Source organism: Hemitrygon akajei, chromosome 3 (assembly GCF_048418815.1).
Source record: "Hemitrygon akajei chromosome 3, sHemAka1.3, whole genome shotgun sequence".
NCBI classification, from domain to species: Eukaryota; Metazoa; Chordata; class Chondrichthyes; order Myliobatiformes; family Dasyatidae; genus Hemitrygon; species Hemitrygon akajei.
This window is the reverse complement of record NC_133126.1, coordinates 188,726,981-188,749,333: the sequence shown is the minus strand read 5'-3', so window position 1 is coordinate 188,749,333 and position 22,353 is coordinate 188,726,981. Positions and strand designations below refer to the sequence as shown.

The following is a 22,353-nucleotide window of genomic DNA, read 5'->3' as shown; positions in this document are numbered from 1 at the left end:
TTTTTGTACTGTGTCATATAACACCATGGTCCTGAAAAAAGTTGTCTCGTTTTTACCGTGTACTGTACCAGCAGTTATGGTCGAAATGACAATAAAAGTGACTTGACTTGTTCCTTGCAAGATTAGTCATGAAATTTGTCTCTTCTTTGCAGCAGCAGTAGAGTCCAATACAGAAAATTACTACAGCACTGTGCAAAAGTCTTAGGCACCCTGTGTATACATCTCTATATCACTATCACATTTCTTCCTAACGTGATGTTTGGGCTGAACAACAACTGAACCTTTTGACCATGTCTGCAGGTTTTTATGCATGGAGTTGCTGCCACGTGATTGATTGATTAGATTTTGCATGATGAACAGGTGCACCTCATAAAGAGGCTACTGAGTGCTAGTAGGTCCCATGAGTGAGCTGGGTCATAGGGTCCATTTCTGTTGAGTACATTTCTACCATTCTTTGACAGAGAACTGCCACAAACAATTATTGATGCCCATTACTACCTGTTGAGCCACTGCAGCAGCCAAGTTCCCTCCAGCACTGTCTCCAGCTACAGCAACTCTGCCTGGGTCCACCATGTATTGGGCCAAGACATCCCGCTGAAGAAAGTACTTCACCACAGCATAGACATCATTGAACTGATCGGGAAAATGATGCTGTGGCGCTAATCGGTATCTGAAAGATAACACAGGAACTGAGTTTGGCTAATGATGATCAGAAATATCAGATGCTAGCTCAAATGTGACTATTTAGATTGGCACTTTCATCATTAACGCTTTCGACGAAACAAAATCTCTGAGGGTTCTTGAGCACGTACTGGCGTTGGAGAGGGTCCAGAGGATCTTCATCAGAATGGCCCTGGGAACAAAAAGGCTAACGTACGAGGAGTGTTTGATGGCTCTGGGCCTTTACTCGCTGGAGTTTAGAAGAAGAATGAGGCATCTTACTGAAACCTAATGAAAATTTAAAGGCCTAGATAGAGTGGTCATGGAGAGGATGTTTGCTATAAGACCATAAAACCATTAGAAATAGAAGCAGACAACACACACAAAATGCTGGTGGAACACAGCAGGCCAGGCAGCATCTATAAGGAGAAGCACTGCCGACGTTTCGGGCCGAGACCCTTCAGATTTGGGCCATTCGGCCCATCGAGTTTGCTCCAGCATTAATTCATTGTTGATCCATTTGCCCTCCAAACCTTATTTCCCTGCCTTCTCCTTGTAACCTTTCACCTCCTGACTAATCAAGAACTTATCAATCTCTGCCTTAAATGCACCCAATGACCTGGCCTCCACAGCCACCTATGGCAATAAATTCCACAGATTCACCACCCTCTGGCTAAAAAAAATTCCTCATCTCTTCTATACTGATGCTGTGTCCTCTGGTCCTCAACTCCCCCACTATAGGAAGCATCCGCTCCACGTCCACTCTATCAAGGCCTTTGAACATTCAATAGGTTTCTATGTGATCCCCTTCAATCTTCTGTATTCTAGTGAATACAGCCCAGAGCCATCAAATGCTCTCAAATTATAAGCCTTTAATTCCTGGAATCATTGTGGTGAATCTCCTTTGAACCATGTCCAATGTCAACACATTCCTGGGCCCAAAACTGTTCACAACTCTCCAAGTGAGGCCTCACCAGTGCTTTACAAATCCTCAGAGTTACATCCTTACATTTATATTCAAGTCCTCTCGAAATGAATGCTAACATTGCCTTTGTCTTCCTTACCACCAGCTCAACCTGCAAGTTAACTTTTAGGGAATCCTGCACGAGAACTCCCTTTGCACATTGGATTTTTGAACTTTCTGCCACTTTTCTACTAACTTGCATGACCATACTCTTAACAACACTGCACTCTATCTGCCACTTAGCCCATTCTCCCAATCTCTCCAAGTGTTTCCGCAGCCTCCCTGCTTTCTCAACGCTACATGCTCCAACACCTAGTCTTCATATAATGCACAAACATGGCCAAAAAGCCGTCAATGCCATCATCCAAAGCATTGACATATAAGGAGCGGTCCTACCACAAACCTTTGTGAAGCACCACTAGTCACCGGCAGCCAACCAGAAAGCTTTCCCATTCTTTGCCCCCTTCCTGGTAGCCAATGTTCTATCATTTTTCCAGTAGGGCCATGGGCTCTTATCTTGTTAAGCAGCCTCACCTTGTCAAAGGCCTTCTGAAATCCAAGTGCAGAATATCTACTGATTCTCCTTTGTCCATCCTGCTTTTTATTTCCTCGAATAATTTCAACAGATTTGTCAGGCAATATTTCCCTTGAGGAAGCCATGCTGGCTATGGCCTATTTTATCATCTGCCTCCAAGTACACTGAGACCTCACCTTTAACAATTGACTCCATCTTCCCAACCACTGCAGTCAGGCTAACTATAGTTTCCTTTCTTCACCCGCCATCCATTCTCGAAGAGTGGGATAGCTTTGGCAATCTTGCAGTCCTCCTGAGCCACGCAGGAATCTAAAGAGTCTTGAAAAATTATTACCAATGCGGTGGAATTTGTGCCTGAGGTGGCGGTAGAGGCCAAATTATTGGGTGTATTGAAAGCAGAAGTTGATAAGCTCTTGATTGGTACAGACATGATAGGTGGGGGATTGGGGTTGAGAGGGATAATAAATAAGCCATCGTGGAATGGCAGAACAGATTTGATGGGTGTAATGGTGTAATTTTGCTACGTCTTATGATCTCATGGATGAACTTAGTCCTAACTCATGGAATTTCAAAGAATGAGGAGATTGTTGCTGTGTACGGGAAGTTGAACCATTTCACATTGGTTCAACAATAAGATATGATCTCACTGAAATATTCACAATTCTGAAAGGGTTTGACAGGTCAGATGTTGAGAAGCAAGGACCCCCAGACCTAGTCTTAAGTCTAGATTTGCTAGTTATAAAGTCTTAGAATACTACAACATAGAAAGAGTCCTTTTAACCAATCTAGTCCCATTTACCTGCATCCAAAGCATTGTCTTCAATACCCTTCTCATTTAGTAGAGCGACAAATTTCTTTCGGCAGATGTTTGTCAACTCTTATCCCAGATGGACGTGGACACTGTTGTTGAGTATATACCATGCCATCCCTGAAGAGGATGGGAATGTCATGATTTCCCTGGTGTTGGTTTGTAATGTGAATGTATAATACCACTGTAGTGGTTTGAATTTATAATAATGTTTATTGGTAAAAATATAAGCAGCAGTAAGAATATTTTGGGGGGGGGAGGACAGGGGGCATGATGGCATGGGAGCTAGCGGTTACCGCAAAACTATTACTGCGCCAGTGACCCAGGTTTAATTCTGTTGCTGTCTGGAAGGAGCTTTTACATTCTCCACATGTCTGTGTGGATTTCCTCCAGGTGCTCTGGTTTCCTCCCACATTCCAAAGACGTACCAATTGCTGTGTTAATTGGTCACATGGATCCAATTGACCAGCACGTGCTCAATGTGCTGAAAGAACCTGGAACCATGCTGTATCTCTAAAATGAATAAATATTTTTGACACTAATGAAATCAGCTGATAAAGGGAAGGGGAAGTTGACTTAAGGCCCAGGATAATCTATGATCTTACTGAACTGGCATGGCAAGATGGTGTGGCTGATAGAACTACTATCTCTCAGCACAGGCAGTTTGTATTCAGTCCTAACATCCAATGCTGTTTGTGTAGCGTTTGCATCCCCTCCCTATGACCACCTTGCTTTTCCAGAAGTTATCAGGTTTCCTCCCACTTTGCAAAAACATGTGGACTCATGGGTCAATTCTCCAGTGTCAATTGCCCCCAGTGTGCTGGGGAGTGCTAGATTCTGTGGGGGTTGATGGGAATAAAAATTGGGATTCAGGTAGGATTTGTATAAAAGGCTGTTTGATGGTCAGCATGGAGTCAATGGGCTGAATGGTCTGTTTTCCACCTGTATCTCTCTGTGGGTGGCAAGGTGGAGTTTCGTCTCTACCAAAGGAGGTGTAAGGCACTTCTTGCCTCCACCAGCCTGCAGGTCATCCTTGACAAAGTGTATCACCTGCTTAGCTCCCTGATCAGAGTCACGTGAGGCCTTGGGAGCAGATCGTGGATGATTGTATGAGCAACTGGTGCCTATTATATCCTGGTTATACAACCACTGATGCTAGACAGACAATCTCTGAATAGTATTGATAATGGCTGGGGTCACCCATCATATTAAGAAACTGCCCAGAAGGCAGCGGTGACAAACCACTTTTGTAGGAAATTCGCCTAGAACAATCATGTTCGTGGAAAGGCCATGATTGTCCCTGTCATATGACACGGCTCATAATGATGATGATGATGATCTGTGGCTTTGTGAAGCAATTGAACTCACCCTTTGGTGCATCAGAAGACCAGCACTCAATCAAGCTGATGGTTCACCATCCCATTCTGCCAGCAAATAATAACCATCAAATTCCCAAAAACGAAGAGTTTAAAAAGAGGACAATCCCACAGGCAGGCATTAACAGTGGAACCAGCTATCTAGCAATCTATGAGCAGTCAGTACTAAATCCCAGCTCGCATCCAATAGCTAATTTCCACCTTGGGACTACCCCATTAATTAAGTACCGCGTATCATAAAAAGTCTGGATAATTACAATAATAAACCGCTTGAAATAATCTTTATATCTGCCTAGGTTACTCATTCATGTCAAAAATTATCCACAAAACTACCCATTTCTGACCTGAGAACCCCTGCATATTGGTAGCTTTCAGGAATTTCTGAGTACAAACTCGATCACAGTCTATTGTGTGGGGGGAAAATGACAAAAGATCTTACTCCACTGAAACAATAACTGCATTCAGTTCTGTTGCACTCCTTCTTGATAGGGCATCATAGGGCAGCATTTCTAAAAGGGAAATGAAAGATTCAGTCATTGGCTGGCAAAAGAGCACAAGAATATCAGCGATACATGGCAAATTATATTCATGCTGTCCACCAGTGGCCAACCTCCCCCAATAACTCAGGTCCCGGCAACATCAGTTGGGACAGTACTGGGTTCACTGTCCATAGAGCCCACCATCTTACTGGAAGTCTCCAAAAATTTCAGAGTAGATGCTGTTCAAGTTCTTGTTAGCCTGCCTTTAATCTTCTATGGTCTGGTGATAATTTAATCTTGTATTCCCTCTGATAAAGGCCCTTGGGAGGTTTCCCAACACAAGAAACATGAAAATTGCTGTTGCATTAATACTTGCAGTTTCATCTGCCATAATAAATTGTTTCCAATTCAAATCACTTAATTTGTTTTCAAATACAATTTCCCTCCAGGTTGAATCAACAACCAATGAGATTACTCCATTATTGATCTCTCTGCAATCTCTCTGTGTTGGTCAAATGAATGATGTCAAGCAGGACATAATGTAGTGACTCCACTTATTCAGATAGTGTAGCACTTTAACAAAAACCTAGTTTAAATTAATGTAGAATTCTCAGCTCTGATTGAACAGTTCTGAAGGGTTTTAGCACTGGACATCTACCATTTTTGGCCACAGTCGCAAACAAATTCAAATGGCCACCCCATCTGTCAGTCAAAGTAAAAGAAGGAAATTGTTGAAACACTCAGCAGATCTGGCTGCTGCATCTGAAAGAGGAGACATGGAGCTAATGTCTCAGGTTAGAGTCCTTTTATTGGAATGGGGCAGAGAGCGGGGGAGAGGGTGGGTGTGTTTGAGTGGGGAGGGTGAGAGATTGATATTTCAGTGCTCACTCGATCGATGCCTCTTATCCTGTATACATCTATCAACTCATTTCTCATGCTCCTTCGCTCTGAAGGGATAAGCTCTAACTCACTCATCCTTTTCTTATAAGATGTGCCCTCTATTCGAGGCAACTTCCTGATAAACCTCCTCTGCACCTTCTCTAAGGTTTCCATATCCTTACTATTACGAGGCAATCAGATCTGAAATGCCCCTATAATAGCTTGCCAGTGATGCTGACAGAAGTACTCTGAATTTCTGGGAAACTGCTGAAACCTAGAGTGCTGGGAAACTCAAATGATACTGTTCAGCTGATGCTCCCAGAATGAAATTGGCTGATCAAATGCAGTTCCTCATTTTGCCACCATGCAGCGCTGTTGCACTTCCTGACAACCACAGTGCCAAGTAATCAGGGTACAATGCAGTTAGTTACAGAGTATATGCCTAGTGACTACCAAATCTGAATATGAATACACCACCATTTCAAAAATTAAAGCAAACCCTCAGTATGTATTGTGCAGATAATTAAGGTTTGGTGGTTGGGGTGGCAGTATTGGTGCAAGCAGGCATTTTCCGCTGAAGTCGGATGAGACTAAACTTGGTACTTGCATAGCCAAGGCATGGGGAGATTCAGTAATGATGTGAGCAATTGGGACTAGCATAAAGGTTAGTGTGGATATGATGGTTTGAATGCCTGTTCTGTGCAGGACAACTCTGAATACATCCTCAGCAAAGCAAAACAAAGTAACAAACATCCAATTTACAACAAGTGAAAACTGTACATATAGAAACCAATTTCCTCATTACAAATGGAATTGAATAAAATTCTAAATTGCTCTGGCAATTTATTATTCAGCTTCTCAATGGGACTGCTTGTGCTTTTCAATACTGAAAAATGATTCCGAGCTCATAGTATCCATCTTTGACCTTTGAGTTTGCAAATCTTTGCAAAGCCTAGCATCAAGCATGCATCTATTTCCAGGATATTAAACAGAATATTTGGAAAGGCAAATTCAGTTTGAGGGAGCTTGTGTGTAAATTTGCTACTGTGTTTTCTAAAGACAAAGATCAAAAGATAAGCCGCTCATACGCACATCAAAACATCAAGTGTGATCGAGGGTGTTGCCACACTTCCGGCACCGACGTGGCGTACCACCAGCTTACTAACCCTAACCATTCATCTTTCAAAAGTGTGAGGGAACTGAAGCACCCAGAGGAAACTCACGTGGTCACGGGGACAACAAACACACTCCTTACAGGCAGTGGTGGGTATTGAACACCAATTGCTGGTGCTGTGAAGTGTTGCACTAAACGCTGCGCTACTGTGCTGCCCCCTACATTACACAAATACACTTCTAAGGCATTTTACTGGTTGCTGATCAGCCTGGGACAATCCTGAAGTTGATGATAGATAAAGCCAAATTTGTTTCTTATTGTCACGTGCTCCTAGGTAGATTGAAAAGCTCATCTTGCATGTTATTCTCACAGTTCAATTCATTAGACAATGCATTGAGGTGGTACAAGGGAAAGGAACGACGGATGTGAATGCATGTTAGCTATTCTCTGAAGGATTAATTTACTAACTTACTCGCACTTCCTAAACACCAGCCACCACCGTGCATATAAATGACCGCCCGCCTCAGTCCCGCGTTCCGAGAGGCCGGCTCAAAGACGCGAACAGCTACCCCATTGAAGGTGGTGTCCACCACGGTGACGTTTATGTCAGACGTGGGCCCGACCATCTCGGCGACGGTGAGCAGCATCATCACCTCCATGTAGTGTTTCAGCCCAATGAACTCGGTCAGCTCTGCCTAGATTCGGACAAAGAAACAGGGACATCCAGGTTAATCCAATCACTGGCGTTTACGTAGTGACCACCTGCAGTCCTCCTCCAATTCTACTTTCCTGTCTATCACCCATTCCATTCACCCCACCATTAGCAGATGTATCTTCAGTTGCAGAGGCCCCAAGGACTCAACAGTGGGAATGAAAGGGTTAATGTATGAAGAGCAAGAATGGAAGAGCTAATATCTGAGGAAGGTTTGATGGCTCTGGGGCTGTACTCACCAGAGCTTAGAAGAATGAGGGGAAAACTCATTGAAACTACTGAATATTTAAAGTACCATATAGACTGGACAAGCTGAGCACGTTTCCTGTGGTGGGAGAGTCTAGGACCAGAGGGCACAGCCTCAGAATACAAGAACATTCGCTTTAAAACAGAAATGTACAAGAATTTCTTTAGCCAGATGTCAGCGAATATGTGGAATTTATTGCTAAGTCATTGGGTATATTTAAAGCAGAGGGTAACAGTTTCTGATTGTTCAGAACATCAAATGCTGTAGGGAGAAGGCAGGAGAATGGGGTTGGGAGGGAAAATAAATCAGCCATGGCAGAGCAGACTCGATGGGTCGAATAGCCTAATTCTGCTTCTGTGTCTTATGGAATAGGCTTCTTACCTTACAAGGTTAGCCAGGTTAGGTTTGTATCTACTGGAGGTTAAAAGAGAAATGGGATGGGACTGAAACACAACACTGTGGCAAGACAGATGTAGAAAAGCTGTTTCCACTTGTGGGAGGATCTAATGCGAGCAGCTGCTGTTTAAAATAAGGGACAGTTCATTGGACTGGATGAGTTTATTATACTCACGTGCACCGCGATACAATGGAAAGCTTTAGTTTTGTGAGGCGTCAGGACAGATCACGCCATACATAATTACATCGAGGTCATAAAACAAAACAGAGTGCAAAGGTAATACCAAAGTAAATGTTATCAAAGTACATGTATGTCACCATATACAACCCTGAGTTTCATTTTCTTCCAGGCTTTCACTGGAAAATAAAGTATTTGTGAAACGCTATACATCAAGACTGACAACCAGCGTGCAAAAGAAAGAGAATAATACTGAGAACATGAGATAGGTTGTGGAAACCGTTCTATGTTGCAGTGAGTGAGGCCTGATGGTTGTTGGGTCACAACTGTTCCTGAACACAGTGGTGTGGGACCCAAGGCTTCTGTACCTCCTACCCGATCGTGGGAACAAGAAGAGACCATGGCCTGGATGGTGGGGATCCACGATGATGGATGCTGCTTTATTGTGGCAGTGCTCCTTGTAGGTGTACTCAGGGATGGGGAGGGCTTTGCCTGTGTTGGACTGGGCAGTATCCACCACTTTCTGTAGACTTCTCCATTCCTGGACATTGGTACTTCTATACCAGGCTGTGACTCAACCAGTTAGGCCACACTGCACTGTTATGCATCTATCAACCTTATCAAAGTCTCAGATGACATGCCAACTCTATGCAAACACAATTCAGATCACAAGATGCTGCAATCAGGAACAATAAGCAATCTGCCAGAGGAACTCAGCAGGACAAACAGCATCTCTGGAGGAAAGGAACTGTCCGGGTTTTTGCTAAAAACACTGCAGCAGGAGTGAGTAGAGAGGGGAGATGGCTGGAATCATGGGCTGAAGACTGTGTAGAAGCTCTTACTGCTTCACCAGTCATCTCTCAGAAAAACCGCAAGTAGCCTAGGGCAGCACTGTGGCAGATTATGCAGAGCACTGCCTCAAGGGTCCAGTGATTCAAGTTCAATTCTGACCTCGAGTGCTGTCCGTATGGAGATAGCTTGCAATTCCCATCTCTTCATGGGTTTCTACTGGGTGCTCCAGTTTCCATAAAGCCATTAAGACATAGGAGCAGAATTAGCCCACACAGCACACTGAGTCTGCTCGTGGCTGAGTTAATATCCCTCTCAACACCCACCATTCCCCTGCCTTCTTCCTGTAACCTTTGATGGGCGCTTCATTCTTCTAAACTCCAACGAGTACAAGCCCAGAGCCTTCAAATACTCCTCATACATTAACCCTTTCTTTCCTGGGATCATTTTCATGAAATTCCTTTGATACCCCTTCAATGCCAGCACATCGTTTCTTATATAAGGGGCCCACAACTGCTCATAGTTTTCCAAGTTCATTCTGAGCAATGCCTCCTCAGCATTACATTCCATCCTCTAGAAACAAATGCTAACATTGCATTTGCTTTCCAGACTCAACCTGCAAGTTAACCTTTAGGAAATCCTGCACAACGACCATCAAGTCCCTTTGCACCTCTGGATTTTTGAACTTTCTCCCCATTTAGAAAATAGTCTTCAGCTTTATCCCAACTACTGAAGTGCACACTATATTCCATCTGCCACTTATTTGCCCTTCTCTTAATCCAAGTCCCTCTGCAGACTCCATGTTTCAATGCTGCCTGCCCCAGCTCCCACTTATGCATCTTCATGTTATCTGTACACTTGGCCATGAATCCATTAATTCCTCCATCCAGATCATCGACATATAGTGTGAAAAAGAAGCGGTCCAAACACTGACCCTGTGAAACATTGCTCGTCGCCAGCAGCCAACCAGAAAAGGCCCCTTTTATTCCCACTTTTTATCTTTTGCCAGTTAGCCAGTTTTCTATCCCTGCTAATTTCCTCCCACATTCCATTAAACCAAGGGGTTCCTAACCTTTTTTATGCCATGAACCCTTATCATTGACAGAGGGGTCCATGGACCCTAGGCTGGGAAGCCCCGCATTAAACCCTTGGTTTTGTAGATTAATTTACCTGCTGTAAGTTGCCCTGAGTGTGTAGGAGGGTGTAGAATCTGAGCGGAAGTAAATGGGAACAAGTGGAGAATAAAATGTAGGATTAGTGGAGAAATGGATGCTTGATGGCCAGGGTGGCACAGAAGCATAATAGCTAGTGTCATACAGCACTTCAGGGTTCGTTTTCTGCCACTGTTTATTTGGAGTTTGTGCATTCTCCCTTGACAGCGTGGGTTTCCTCTGGGTGCTCCAGTTTTCTCCTACATTCCAAAGGTGTACAGTTAGTGTAAGGGTCAGTAGGTTGTGGACATGTCACATTGGCATTGGAAGCATGGCGACATCTGGTGTCATCTCGGGGCACTGCAACAATGGTGAGAAGTGGTTTCTGGTCAAGAGCAGTAGCTGTTTCGTGAGCTGCAGAGAAACAACATTATCACATGGATATCAAGGAACCTTCAGAATGAGGTACTAGTTATTGAATGTGTTTAAAAATAAAATGATTTGATGTTTCGATGTATATGCAACAACTAAAGCTAATCTTTAAACAGAATTCGGCCATTAAGCCCAACGAGTTTGCTCTGCCATTCCACCATGGCTGATTCATTATCCCTCACAACCCCATTCTCCTGCCTTTTCCCCTATAACCTTTGACACCCTTTCTAGTCAAGAACCTGTCAACCTCTGCCTTCCAAACAAGGGAAAATCTGCAGATGCTGGAAATCCAAGCAACACACACACACACACACACACACACACACACACACGAGGAGCTCAACAGGCCAGGCAGTATCTATGGAAAAGAGTAAACAGTTGATGTTGTTTCGGGCTGAGACCCTTCGGGAGGACCGGAGAAAAAGATGAGGAGTCATGTATACCCAGTGACATGGCCTCCAGAACCATTGGTGACACTGAATTCCACAGATTCACCACACTCTGGTTAATTAAAGTCCTCCTACTCCTTCTATTTTGAGGCTGTGCCTTCTGGTCCTAGAAACATCTTCTGGAAGCATCAGCTGGAAACATCTTCTCATACATCAACCCTTTCATTCCTGGGATCATTCTCGTGGACCTCCTCCGGACCTGTCCCTGTCCCTAATGGCTTTGATTAGAAGTCAAAGTAAGAAGGTGGGAGGAGGAGAGGAAAAAGTGTAAGATAGTAGGGAGAGAGTTAACCTCCCCCTCTCCCGGTTTCACCCGTCACCTACTACCTTATATTTCCTCCTGTCCTCCACACCCACTCCCTCATTCTTCCTCTGACCTCTAACCTCAATTTTCGACCAAAGTTGATTAAAGGTCTCGGCCAGAAAAGTCGACTGTTTATTCTTTTCCATAGATATTACAGGTCCGTGTCCATGTTCTTCCAACATTTTGGGTACACTTTATTCTGCATTGTTATTGTCAAAGTAAAATTTATTATCGAAGTATGTCTATATTACCATCCACTACCCCTTCAGATTTATTTTCTTGCAGGCATTTACAGGAAAAAGTAGAACAGAATTTACGAAAAACTATATATAAACAAAGACAGACAAACAGCCAATGTGGAAATGAAGACAAGTTGTGGAAATGAAGACAACTTATGCAAACAAAAGCACCACACACAAAATGCTGGAGGAACTCTGCAGTTCAGGCAGCATCGATGGAAAAGAGTGGGCAGTCGACATTTTGGGACGCGACCCTTCATCAGAACTGAAAAGGGAGAAGATGCCCATATAAAAAGGTGGTGGGGGGGGGGGTGGGAAAGAGGCTACCTGGAAGATACTAAGTGAAGCCAGGTGAATGGAAAAGGTCAAGGACTTGAGAGGGAAGAACCTGATGGGAGAGGAGAGTCGACAGTAGGAGAAAGGGAAGGAAGAGGGGACCCAGGGGCCAGTAATAGGCAGGTGAAAAGAAGTGAGAGGTCAGAGTGGGGAATAGAGGACAAAGGGGTGAATTTTGTTCACCAGAAGGAGACATCAATGCTCATGCCGTCAGGTTGGAGCGTACCCAGATGGAATACAAGGTGTTGCTCCTCTACCCTGGGGGTGGCCTTATCTTGGCACAAAAGTAGGCCATGGACAGAACAGGAATAGGAGTCAGAACGAAAAATGTTTGGCTACCAGAAAGTCCCACTTGTGGTGGATAATGCAGAGGTGCTCAACAAAGTGGTGCCCCAAAATGCAAACAATAGATTATACTAATCATGAGTTGTAATGAATCCTTGAAAGTGAGCCTGTAGGTTGCAGAATCAGTTCAGGGTTTTGGTGAGTGAAGTTCTCCAAACTGGTTCAGGAGCCTGATGGTTGTAGGTTATTAATTCTTGAGCCAGGTGATGTGGGGTGTAAGGCTCTTTGCCTTCTGCCTGATGTTAGTAGTGAGAAGAGTGCATGGCCTGGATGGTGGGGGTCTCTGATGATGGACTCGGCACTCCAAGTAAATGTGCTCCATGGTGGGGAGGGCTTTCTCCATTTCTTTGTAGACTTTTCTCTTCCTGGGCATTGGTGCTTCCATACTAGGCCATGATGCAACAAGTTCAGATACTCTCCAGTGTACATATATAGATGCTTTGTAAATGTTTATTTGCCCTCTTCTTTTCTCAAACTGAAGGCTATTTTACAATGTCTATTTACACTATGTTGCAGTCAGATTTCAGATCAAAATTGAAAGTAACTTTATTATCAAAGTATGTATATGTCATTGTAGGCTACCCTGAGATTCACTGCCTTCCAGATGTTCACAGTAGAACAAAGAAATAGAACAGAATCACTGAAAAACTTCACAAAGGAAGACTGACAAACAACTAATGTGCAATTGAAGACAATCTACGCAAGTACAAAACAAATCAAATAATAAGACCCAATAATTAATAAATAAATAGTACAGAGAATATGAGTTGTAGAGTCCTTGAGAGTGAGATTTTAGGTTTTGGAATTATTTCAATGTCGACTTGGGTGAAGTTATCCATGCTGGCTCATGAACCTAATTGTTTAAGATTAAACAGAGAGCCAAGTCTCAAAACATGCAATTTTCTTTGAGATGTTACAAATCTTTGCTGGCCGTTTTGCTGGCATTTCATAACCAGTCTCTACACTGAGCACTCACAGTGCACTTCATGCAAACAAGTAATTAGGTATCTCGGACCACAAGCTTGGCAGGACAGCACACCTGCACCGTGCACAGGAACCTGCCCACAGTCCCAACTACTCAGGGTGTAATGGATAAGGCAATGGCCTCTGAAGCCAGGGATTGTGGGTTCAAGTCCCACCTGGGTTGATGAAGAACTTTGCTTTAGGGAGAGCCTAACCACTGGGAAAATGCCTCTCTCATGGCAGAGAGCTGTCATGGTCCTACTACCCAAAAAGGGAGATCTTCCCCGCTAAAGAACTGGCGTAACAGTGTCCCTCTTGTGCACGGACTACAGGATCTTTGGCCAGGCAATGGCCAACCTTCTTGGTTCGGTATTGAGACAGGTGATCCATCCTAACCAATCTTACACAGTCTCAGGCTGCTCCATCCAGGACAATGTCCACCTAGTACGGGACCTGATCCACCTGCTCCAGGAGACTGGTTCCCCGGCAGCGTTTCTTTCTCTTGGCCAGGAGAAGGCATTTAACCAGGTAGACCACAGCTTCCTGGTGGGCACTCTGCAAGCTTTTGGGCACAGATAATACTTTGTGGCCAGATTTTGTGGCCTATATGCTGCCGCAGAGTGTCTTGTTAAGATAAATGGATCACTGACAGCACCCACTCCCTTCGGAAGAGGAGTGTGTCAGGGGTGCCCCATGTCCATCAAATTGTATGCTATCTGTGTCAAGCCATTTCTGAGCCTTCTTTGCCAAAGGCTGACAGGTCTGGTTCTGCACAAACTGGACATGGAGGTCATCCTCTTGGCCTATGTTGATATGTTGATGACATACAGTACTCCTCATGGTGACAGATCCCAGTGACCTGCAGAGGATGCACAAGTGCCAAGAGGTTTTCTCAGTGGCGTCCTCCACTAGGATCAACTGGGCAAAATGTTCCAGACTCTTAGTGGGTCAGTAGCAGGTGGACACCCTGCCAGAGGAGATGAGAGCTTTTGAGTGGAGCATCAGCCATTTCCTCTATCTGGGAGTCTACCATAGTCCTTCTGGGGAGACCTGGCTGGCGAACTGGCAGGACCTGGGGACAAAAGTCATGGTCCGGCCTTGGGGCTAGTCAGTCCTCCTCAGGGTGCTTTCCTATCGAGGCAAGGTGGTGGTCATTATCCAGCTGGTGGGCTCCATGTTGTTGTACCAGATGGTCACGTTGGCCCCTCTTGCCCCTTTTGTCACAAGAATGCAGAGGAAGTTAATGGATTTCTTCTGGGGTAACAGGAAACACTGGGTCTCCACGGTGGTCTTGAGTCACAGTGGGAGAGGGTGGACAGTCACTAGTGTGTGTACGTATGCAGCTGGCAGCTCTCCGCCTCAGGACCCTGCAGAAATTCCTGTACGCCAAGCACCCTCCCAGGTGGCACGTGTTGGCGACATTCTTTCTCTAGAGGGACAGGCGTTAGCTGTGCTGCTTTGTGGAGTCTGCCCGGATTCTATCAGCACCTGCTGAGAGTCTGGAACATGGTTGCCTCAGGCCGGGAATCCCCTCCTCTGGCAGAGGGCGGAGTCCTGGCCAACCCTTGCCCTACCTCAATGGATGTCAGTGTGGCTCAGGTGTGTGGAATGACTCAGAATGAGCCGCTTGTCGGGCCCAGGCCCCACAATCTTATCTGAGAGCCGAGTCCACACAACTTGATCCATCTCCGCTCGACACCCACAATCCCATTCAGGGATGCAAGTAGTAGGTATCTGTGTGGGCTGCTGCTCCACACCTTCCACTTCCTAGCCCTTGTCCACTGTCCTGACACACCATGGCAGTCTGTCTTTCCACCTGGCGGTGAGGGGGTCCCCAATGGAGGTCCCTTTATGAAGGAGTTCTTCCCATCACCTGAGGGATCTGAGTTGGAGAGTGCTGCAGAGAGCGGTGCCCTGCAATAAGTTCTTTAGTTTGTACACTGACCTCCCAGCCGCATGTCACTTCTGCGGGCTGGAGGAGACCGTGTACCACATGTACATGGAGTGTGTGAGACTGCAGCCCCTTTTTGTATATCTGTGTCGGCTGCTTCACGCCTTCTGGTTGCATTGTAGCCCCACCCTATTTATATAGGATCATTATAGTGAGGAGGGGGCAGGGACAGATGAGGATGTCATTGTCAACTTGCTCCTGGGGCTGGCAAAATCAGCCATCCGTGGGCCTTGGAAACGGGTGGCGGGACGATCTGCCCGGGCAGACTGCCTAGCAATGTTTAGGGGTTATGTTCGTGCCCGGGTAAATATTGAGAAAGAACACGCACTGTCCACAGCGACCATAGAGGCATTCAGGGACCACTGGGCTCCGCAGGGGGTAATTGCCATCATTGACAGAAATGGAAACATTTTGGTTTAATGTGTGCTGTCTATTTGTAGTGAAGTGATTGTGTTAGTCACTGGCTTGTATATATAGCACAGAATTTGTAATGAAGATATTTTGCATATAGAAAAGGGAATCTCACAAACTACCACGCATTTTTGCCAGTTACATGAAGATGGAACAGCAGCGCAGTGTGAACAAGCTGCAAATAAAGATAGTTTCTTGAGGGCGACTTCTCACCTTTGATGCAAACAAGGCAATCCGCCAACTGACTTGACAGCTATTGAATCTATCCTGGTATCATTTTGCAGAAGGATCGTACTTAATCCAAAGAATTGACTTTGGAACTGCACTTCACTTTCTAAGACTCCATCCAGGGTTGGTCTAAAAATAATGGTCTAACTGCTCTTTTGAGAAAAAAATCTGAAGTTCAAATTTTCCCTCTACTCTGCACTGATTACTAATTATTGAACTGCATTAAGATTCCCAGTTTATAATCTATACATTTTAAAATATCTTTCAAGATTTATCTGTTGTTGACAACTTACTTATTGCCTTTTATGCTGCTGGCATTTAGGGCAGCAATGAAGGTCCTCCATCTCTGCCTATCACACACAGATATAGAAGGATTTTTCATTGCTGTTTCCATAACAATTTTGTTTTAGCAGTTAGGGTTGTTAGCCCTGAGATGAACCACTGACCTGGAGGATCTGTGGACCATTCTTAGTAAGGCATCTACTCTTTGACCTGTTGGCTTTGGTGACCCTACTAACAAGAAAAGCAAAAAGCCCCGACTCCAGCCACATTGAGGCGTTGAGGCACGCAAGGCTCCAAACCCTACGACAAGGTGTGGTCCTCTTGGAGTTGTTGACGACACCAGTATTTAATGCCTTGGAACTGATCGTCTTAATGGGGGACTCAAGCTAAGACCCAACGACATTATAAATGAATCTGGAGTCACTGAATGAAGAGCAGATTTCCCTTTCTAGAGGGCTTTAGCATCAGTCAAGGTTGTGTAGTCACCAATACTGGCACCTAAGTTGCAGATCTGCCCAAGAGATGTGTAGAGGCGGAGGGCAAGGTGAAGAGGAAGGCATAGCAGAGACAAGTGAAAGTGAAAGTGAGAGAAGTCCCGATGTCTTATCGATTGAAGCACTGGGCCAAATTGGAAAGGTCAGTTATGGGCCAAGTCATGGCAGCGGCATCCAGACCCAGGAGCTGGCCGAGAGTGAGGGCGAGTTGAGCACCAGGCCGTATTGACAAGGTCAAGGTGTTGGGAACAGAGGCGAGGAGCAGGCCGGTTCTGCAAGCTGCTCTGTGACATTTACTCATCTCTGCGCTAAACTGAGGCTGTGGCCTACTCCGGCTGCAGTGATGCCTGGCTTAGTGTCTTTTGTAAAACTTCAGTTCTGAATGCTATTTGCTTACTTATAATTGTTTGACTTGTTTTCATTCTGGGTATTGGGTATTGCTGGTCTATCTTTTTTTTTAAATCGGTTTCTTGTTTTGCAGCTCTCTGTAAGAAGATGAATCTCAAGGTTGTACAATGTATACATACTTTGATAATAAATGCACATTGAACTTTGACTATTGGAATTCGTAGCAAGTTGTGAACATCTATTGTGAAAAGCAGCTTCTCCTCAACCGACAGTGTTTACACTTCCCACAGCCTCGGGAAAACAGCCAACATAATTAAGGACCACCTCCTACCCCAGTCATTCAAGTCAAAGTCCAAGTAAATTTATTAGCAAGGTGCATGCTGTTGTATACCAAAGTACATCTTCTCTGTACTGCTGTCTCCCATCAGGCAGAAGATACAAAAGCTTAAAATATGTACTGTCAGGCTCAAGGGCAATTCATGACCCACTGCTATACGATTCATTATTGCACCCCTTGATTGATAGAGATAAAGGTTTGATCTCATTCTGCCTCACTATGGTGCTTACTGTACCTGCACTGCACTTTCTCAGCAACTCTTACAGTACATTATGTTATTGTTTTTCTCTTTGTATTTCCTCAATGTACTTTTGTTTTGGAATGATCTATCAGGATAGTTTGCAAACAAAAGATCGTGGTAAGGAAGGCAAATGTAATGTTAGCATTCATTTCGAGAGGACTAGAATACAAAACCAAGGATATAATGTGGAGTGTTTATAAAGCACTGGTCAGACTTCATTCATCTTTTCTGAGATATGGGGCTCAAAACTGCTGACATACTCCAAGTGTGGCCACTAGTGTCTTACAGAGCCTCAGTATTATCTCCTTGTTTTTATATTCTATTCCCCTTGAAATAAATGCCAACATTGCATTTGCCTACTTTACCACAGACTCAGCCTGTAAATTAACCTTCTGGGAGTCTTGTGCAAGGACTCCTAAGACCCTCTGCATTAGCTTGTTTACATCTGGGTAGCACTGGACTTGTCACATCTAGTGATTAATCCAATGACAGTGCTATCTCCACTGTCCATCATAACACAGAAAGTGCTGGAGGAACTCAGCAGGTCCTGAAACATGGACTGTTTATTCCTACCCATGGGTGAGCCTGGCCTGGTGAGCTCTTCTAGCATAGTATTTTGTGTGTGTTACTCTAAATTTCCAGCATCTGCAGAACCTCTTACGTTTTTGATTTGAAATTTACATCATGTTGATAACAAGACCACAAGAAAAAAAATATGCCATTCAGTCCATTGTGTCTGGTCTGTCATTCAATCATGGCTGATTTATTATCCCTCTCAACTTTCTTCTCCTGCCTTTTCCCCCCTCCATCTCCACTGGCACCCTTACTACCTAAGCACCCATCACCGTTCGCTTTAACTTACCCAATGGTTTGCTCTCCACAGCTGTCTGGGACAAAGAATTCCAGAGTCAGGTTGTGTGATATTACAAATATGATAGCTTCAAACAATGAAGAGAAAATCTGCAGATGCAGGAAATCCATGCAACAGACACAAAATGCAGGAAGAACTCACAGACCAGGCATGAAGATCAATTTATCAAACTTCCGGTAATTGCTGTCCCCTCCACCATTCCCGTTTCTCTCTCCTCATCCCCGTACTTGTCCATCACCTCCCTTTGGTGCTCCTCCTCTTTGTGTTTCTTCCATGATCTACCCTCTCCTATCAGATTCCCAGCTCTTTACTTCACCCCTCCCCCCCAGCTTCTTGATCTTATTTCTCATCTTTTTGTCCCCCCCCCCCCACCCGTCCTGATGAAGGGTCTCTACCTGAACCATCAACTGTTTACTCTTTTCCATAGACGCTGCCTGGCCTGCTGAACTCCTCCAGCATTTTGTGTGTGTGTTGCTTAGCTTCAAACAAAGCTGGCCTGCTCAAGAATGGGCAAACAGGAATCTTTATCAACCATCACCAGAACAAGTATAACCCACTGTAATCTATAACCCCATGGGCTTGGCATGTCCCTTGCTATGTCCAATGGTAGGATGGAAGACCATTGCTTCAGATTTACTGTGCTTCTAACCAATCTGTTCAGCATAGTTACAACACTGGCATCTACCCAACCGTGTGGAAAATTGCCAAGGAATCTCCTATACACAAGTACAAGGACAAATCCAACCTGATTAGTAACCATTCACTCTCAAACATCAGCAGATTTTGGAAACAAGAGAAAATCTGCAGATGCTGAAAATCCGAGCAGCTCATGACTATGTGGCTAAGCATAACTCAAATACCATCTATAAATTTGCTGATGATACAACCATTGTTGGTAGAATCTCAGATGGAGACTAGAGTGAGATACGCCAACTAGTGGAGTGGTGCCGCAGCAACAACATCAGTAAGACGAAAGAGCTGATTGTGGACTTCAGGAAGGGTAGGACGAAGGAACACATACCAATCTCAGAGGGATCAGAAATGGAGAGAGTGAGCAGTTTCAAGTTCCTGGGTGTCAAGATCTCTGAGAACCAAACCTGGTCCCAAGATATCAATGTAGTTATAAAGAAGGCAAGACAGCATCTATACATCATTAGGAGCTTGAAGAGATTTGGTATGTCAAAAAATACACTCAAAAACTTCTATAACCGTGGAGAGCATTCTGACACAGTGCATCACTGTCTGGTATGGGGTGGGGGCTACTGCACAGGACCTAAAGAAGCTGCAGAGGGTTGTAAATTTAGTCAGCTCCATCTTGGGTACTATCCTACAAAGTACCTAGGACATCTTCAAGGAGCGGTGTCTCAGAAAGGCAGCATCCATTATTAAGGACCTCCAGCACCCAGGCCATGCTGTTTTATCACTGTTACCATCAGGTAGGAGGTACAGAAGCCTGAAGGCACACACTCAGCGATTCAGGAACAGCTTCCTCCCCTCTGACATTCAATTCCTAAATAGACATTGGACCCGTGAACACTACCTCACATTTTAAAATATATAGTATTTCTGCTTTATGCACAGTTTTTAATCTATTGAGTATACATATATTGTAATTGCAAACAACAACACACACAAAATGCTGGTGGAACACAGCAGGCCAGGCAGCATCTATAGGGAGAAGCACTAAAAGACCACACCAAGAGCACCAGACACAGTATATCACACCAGCCGACTCACAGGTGAAGTGTCGCCTCACCTGGAAGGACTGTCTGGGGCCCTGAATGGTGGTGAGGGAGGAAGTGTAAGGGCAGGTGTAGCACTTGTTCCGTTTACAAGGATAAGTGCCAGGAGGGAGATCGGTGGGAAGGGGTGGGGGGGGTGGAGTGGACAAGGGAGTCGCGTAGGGAGCGATCCCTGCAAAAAGCAGAAAGGGGGGGGAGGGAAAGATGTCCTTCCAGGTGAGGCGACACTTCACCTGTGAGTCGGCTGGTGTGATATACTGCATCCGGTGCTCCCAGTGTGGCCTTTTATATATTGGTGAGACCCGACGTAGACTGGGAGACCGTTTCGCTGAACACCTACGCTCGGTCCGCCAGAAAAAGCAGGATCTCCCAGTGGCCACACATTTTAATTCCACGTCCCATTCCCATTCTGATATGTCTATCCATGGCTTCCTCTATTGTCAAAATCAATCCAAACTCAGGTTGGAGGAACAACACCTTATATACCGGCTGGGTAACCTCCAACCTGATGGCATGAAAATTGACTTCTCTAACTTCCGTTAATGCCCCTCCTCCAACTTCTTACCCCATCCCTGACATATTTAGTTGTTTGCCTGTTCTCCATCTCCCTCTGGTGCTTTCCTCCCCCCTCCTTTCTTTCTCCTGAGGCCTCCCGTCCCATGATCCTTTCCCCTCTCCAGCTCTGTATCACTTTCGCCAATCACCTTTCCAGCTCTTAGCTTCATCCCACCCCCTCCGGTCTACTCTATCATTTCGCATTTCCCCCTCCCCCCACTACTTTCAAATCTCTTACTACCTTTCCTCTCGGTTAGTCCTGACGAAGGGCCTCAGCCCGAAAAGTCGACAGCGCTTCTCCCTATAGGTGCTGCCTGGCCTGCTGTGTTCCACCAGCATTTTGTGTGCGTTGTTGTTTGAATTTCCAGCATCTGCAGATTTCCTCGTGTTTGCTTGATATATTGTAATTGATTAGTTTATTTATTTATTATTATTACCTTTTTGTTCTTCTTCTATATTATGCATTGCATTGAATCTCTGCTGCTAAGTTAACAAACCACGGCACATGCCGGTGATAATAAACCTGACTCTGATTCTGACACATACAACGCTGGAGGAACTCAGCAGGCCAGGCAGCATCTATGGAAAAAAGTACAGTCGACGTTTTGGAATGAAACCCTTCGGCAGCAAATGATGGAAGCGAGCCATGAGTGTGTCATTCCTAATCATCTGCCTCTGACCACATTAGAGCATTGGTTCACGTATGGACCAGAGAACAGAATTCCAAAGGGGAGATAGAAATGACTGCCCTTGACATCAAAGAAGCATTCATTGAACGTGGTCCCAACGCCAGATCAGAAACAGAATCAGATTTATCATTGACGTATGCACCATAGAACAGTAAAGTTTCTTCAGTATACAACAATATGCTGAACACTTAATCTACTCTATGATCAATTTATCTCTTCCCTCCTAACCCTCCATTTTTCTATTATCCATGTCCCTATCCAAGACTTTCAAAAATGCCCCGAATGTAGATTCCTCTACCCCTACCCCTGACAGGGCATTTAATGTGCTCACCACTCTGATTAAAGACATATGTCATGGAATGTCTCATTTTGCAGCATCAGTACAGTGCAATACATAAAAATTACAATTATAATAACACATACAGTGGGTTCTGGTTATTTGGGCCATTGGTTATTGGTTAAAGAACAAACACTAATCAAGAAAATGTCTAGGATTCCCTTTGTTTACTTGATATACTGTGCTGCTTAACTGAACAGGAGACCTGCTGAACTGGTTCTAACTAGCAACTCAGCCCAAAACATCGACTGCTTACTCTTTTCCATAGATGCTGCCTAGTCTGCTAAGTTCTTCCAGCACTTTGTGCATGTTTCTTGGATTTCCAGCATTAGCAGATTTTCTCATCTAGGTTCTAACTAGCATTAGGCACCTGTACGTACTTATGTTGCTGTTAAACACTACACTGTGCTCAGGGCAAGCAGTTCTTAAAATAGCATCAGTCACGTGTGTTTGTATTCAAAAAGCAGTGATTTTTGTCACTGATAGTTGGTGAGAAATTAACATTAAGACA

General features: G+C 44.6%; 1 protein-coding gene across 2 annotated transcripts in view; it reads right to left on the bottom strand.

Moving 5' to 3' along the window:
- The window catches only part of LOC140725755 (arylacetamide deacetylase-like), a 50,669-nt gene that overhangs the window by 13,965 nt on the left and 14,351 nt on the right, over positions 1-22,353 (bottom strand). For both annotated transcript variants that reach the window (XM_073041620.1, XM_073041619.1), the window contains 3 exons: positions 7,288-7,510; positions 4,783-4,852; positions 499-670 (listed from right to left, as the gene is read on the bottom strand). In XM_073041620.1, the coding sequence (XP_072897721.1) occupies positions 499-670; positions 4,783-4,852; positions 7,288-7,474 (429 nt within the window). In that variant the 5' untranslated portion in view covers positions 7,475-7,510. The remainder of the gene's footprint in view (positions 1-498; positions 671-4,782; positions 4,853-7,287; positions 7,511-22,353) is intronic.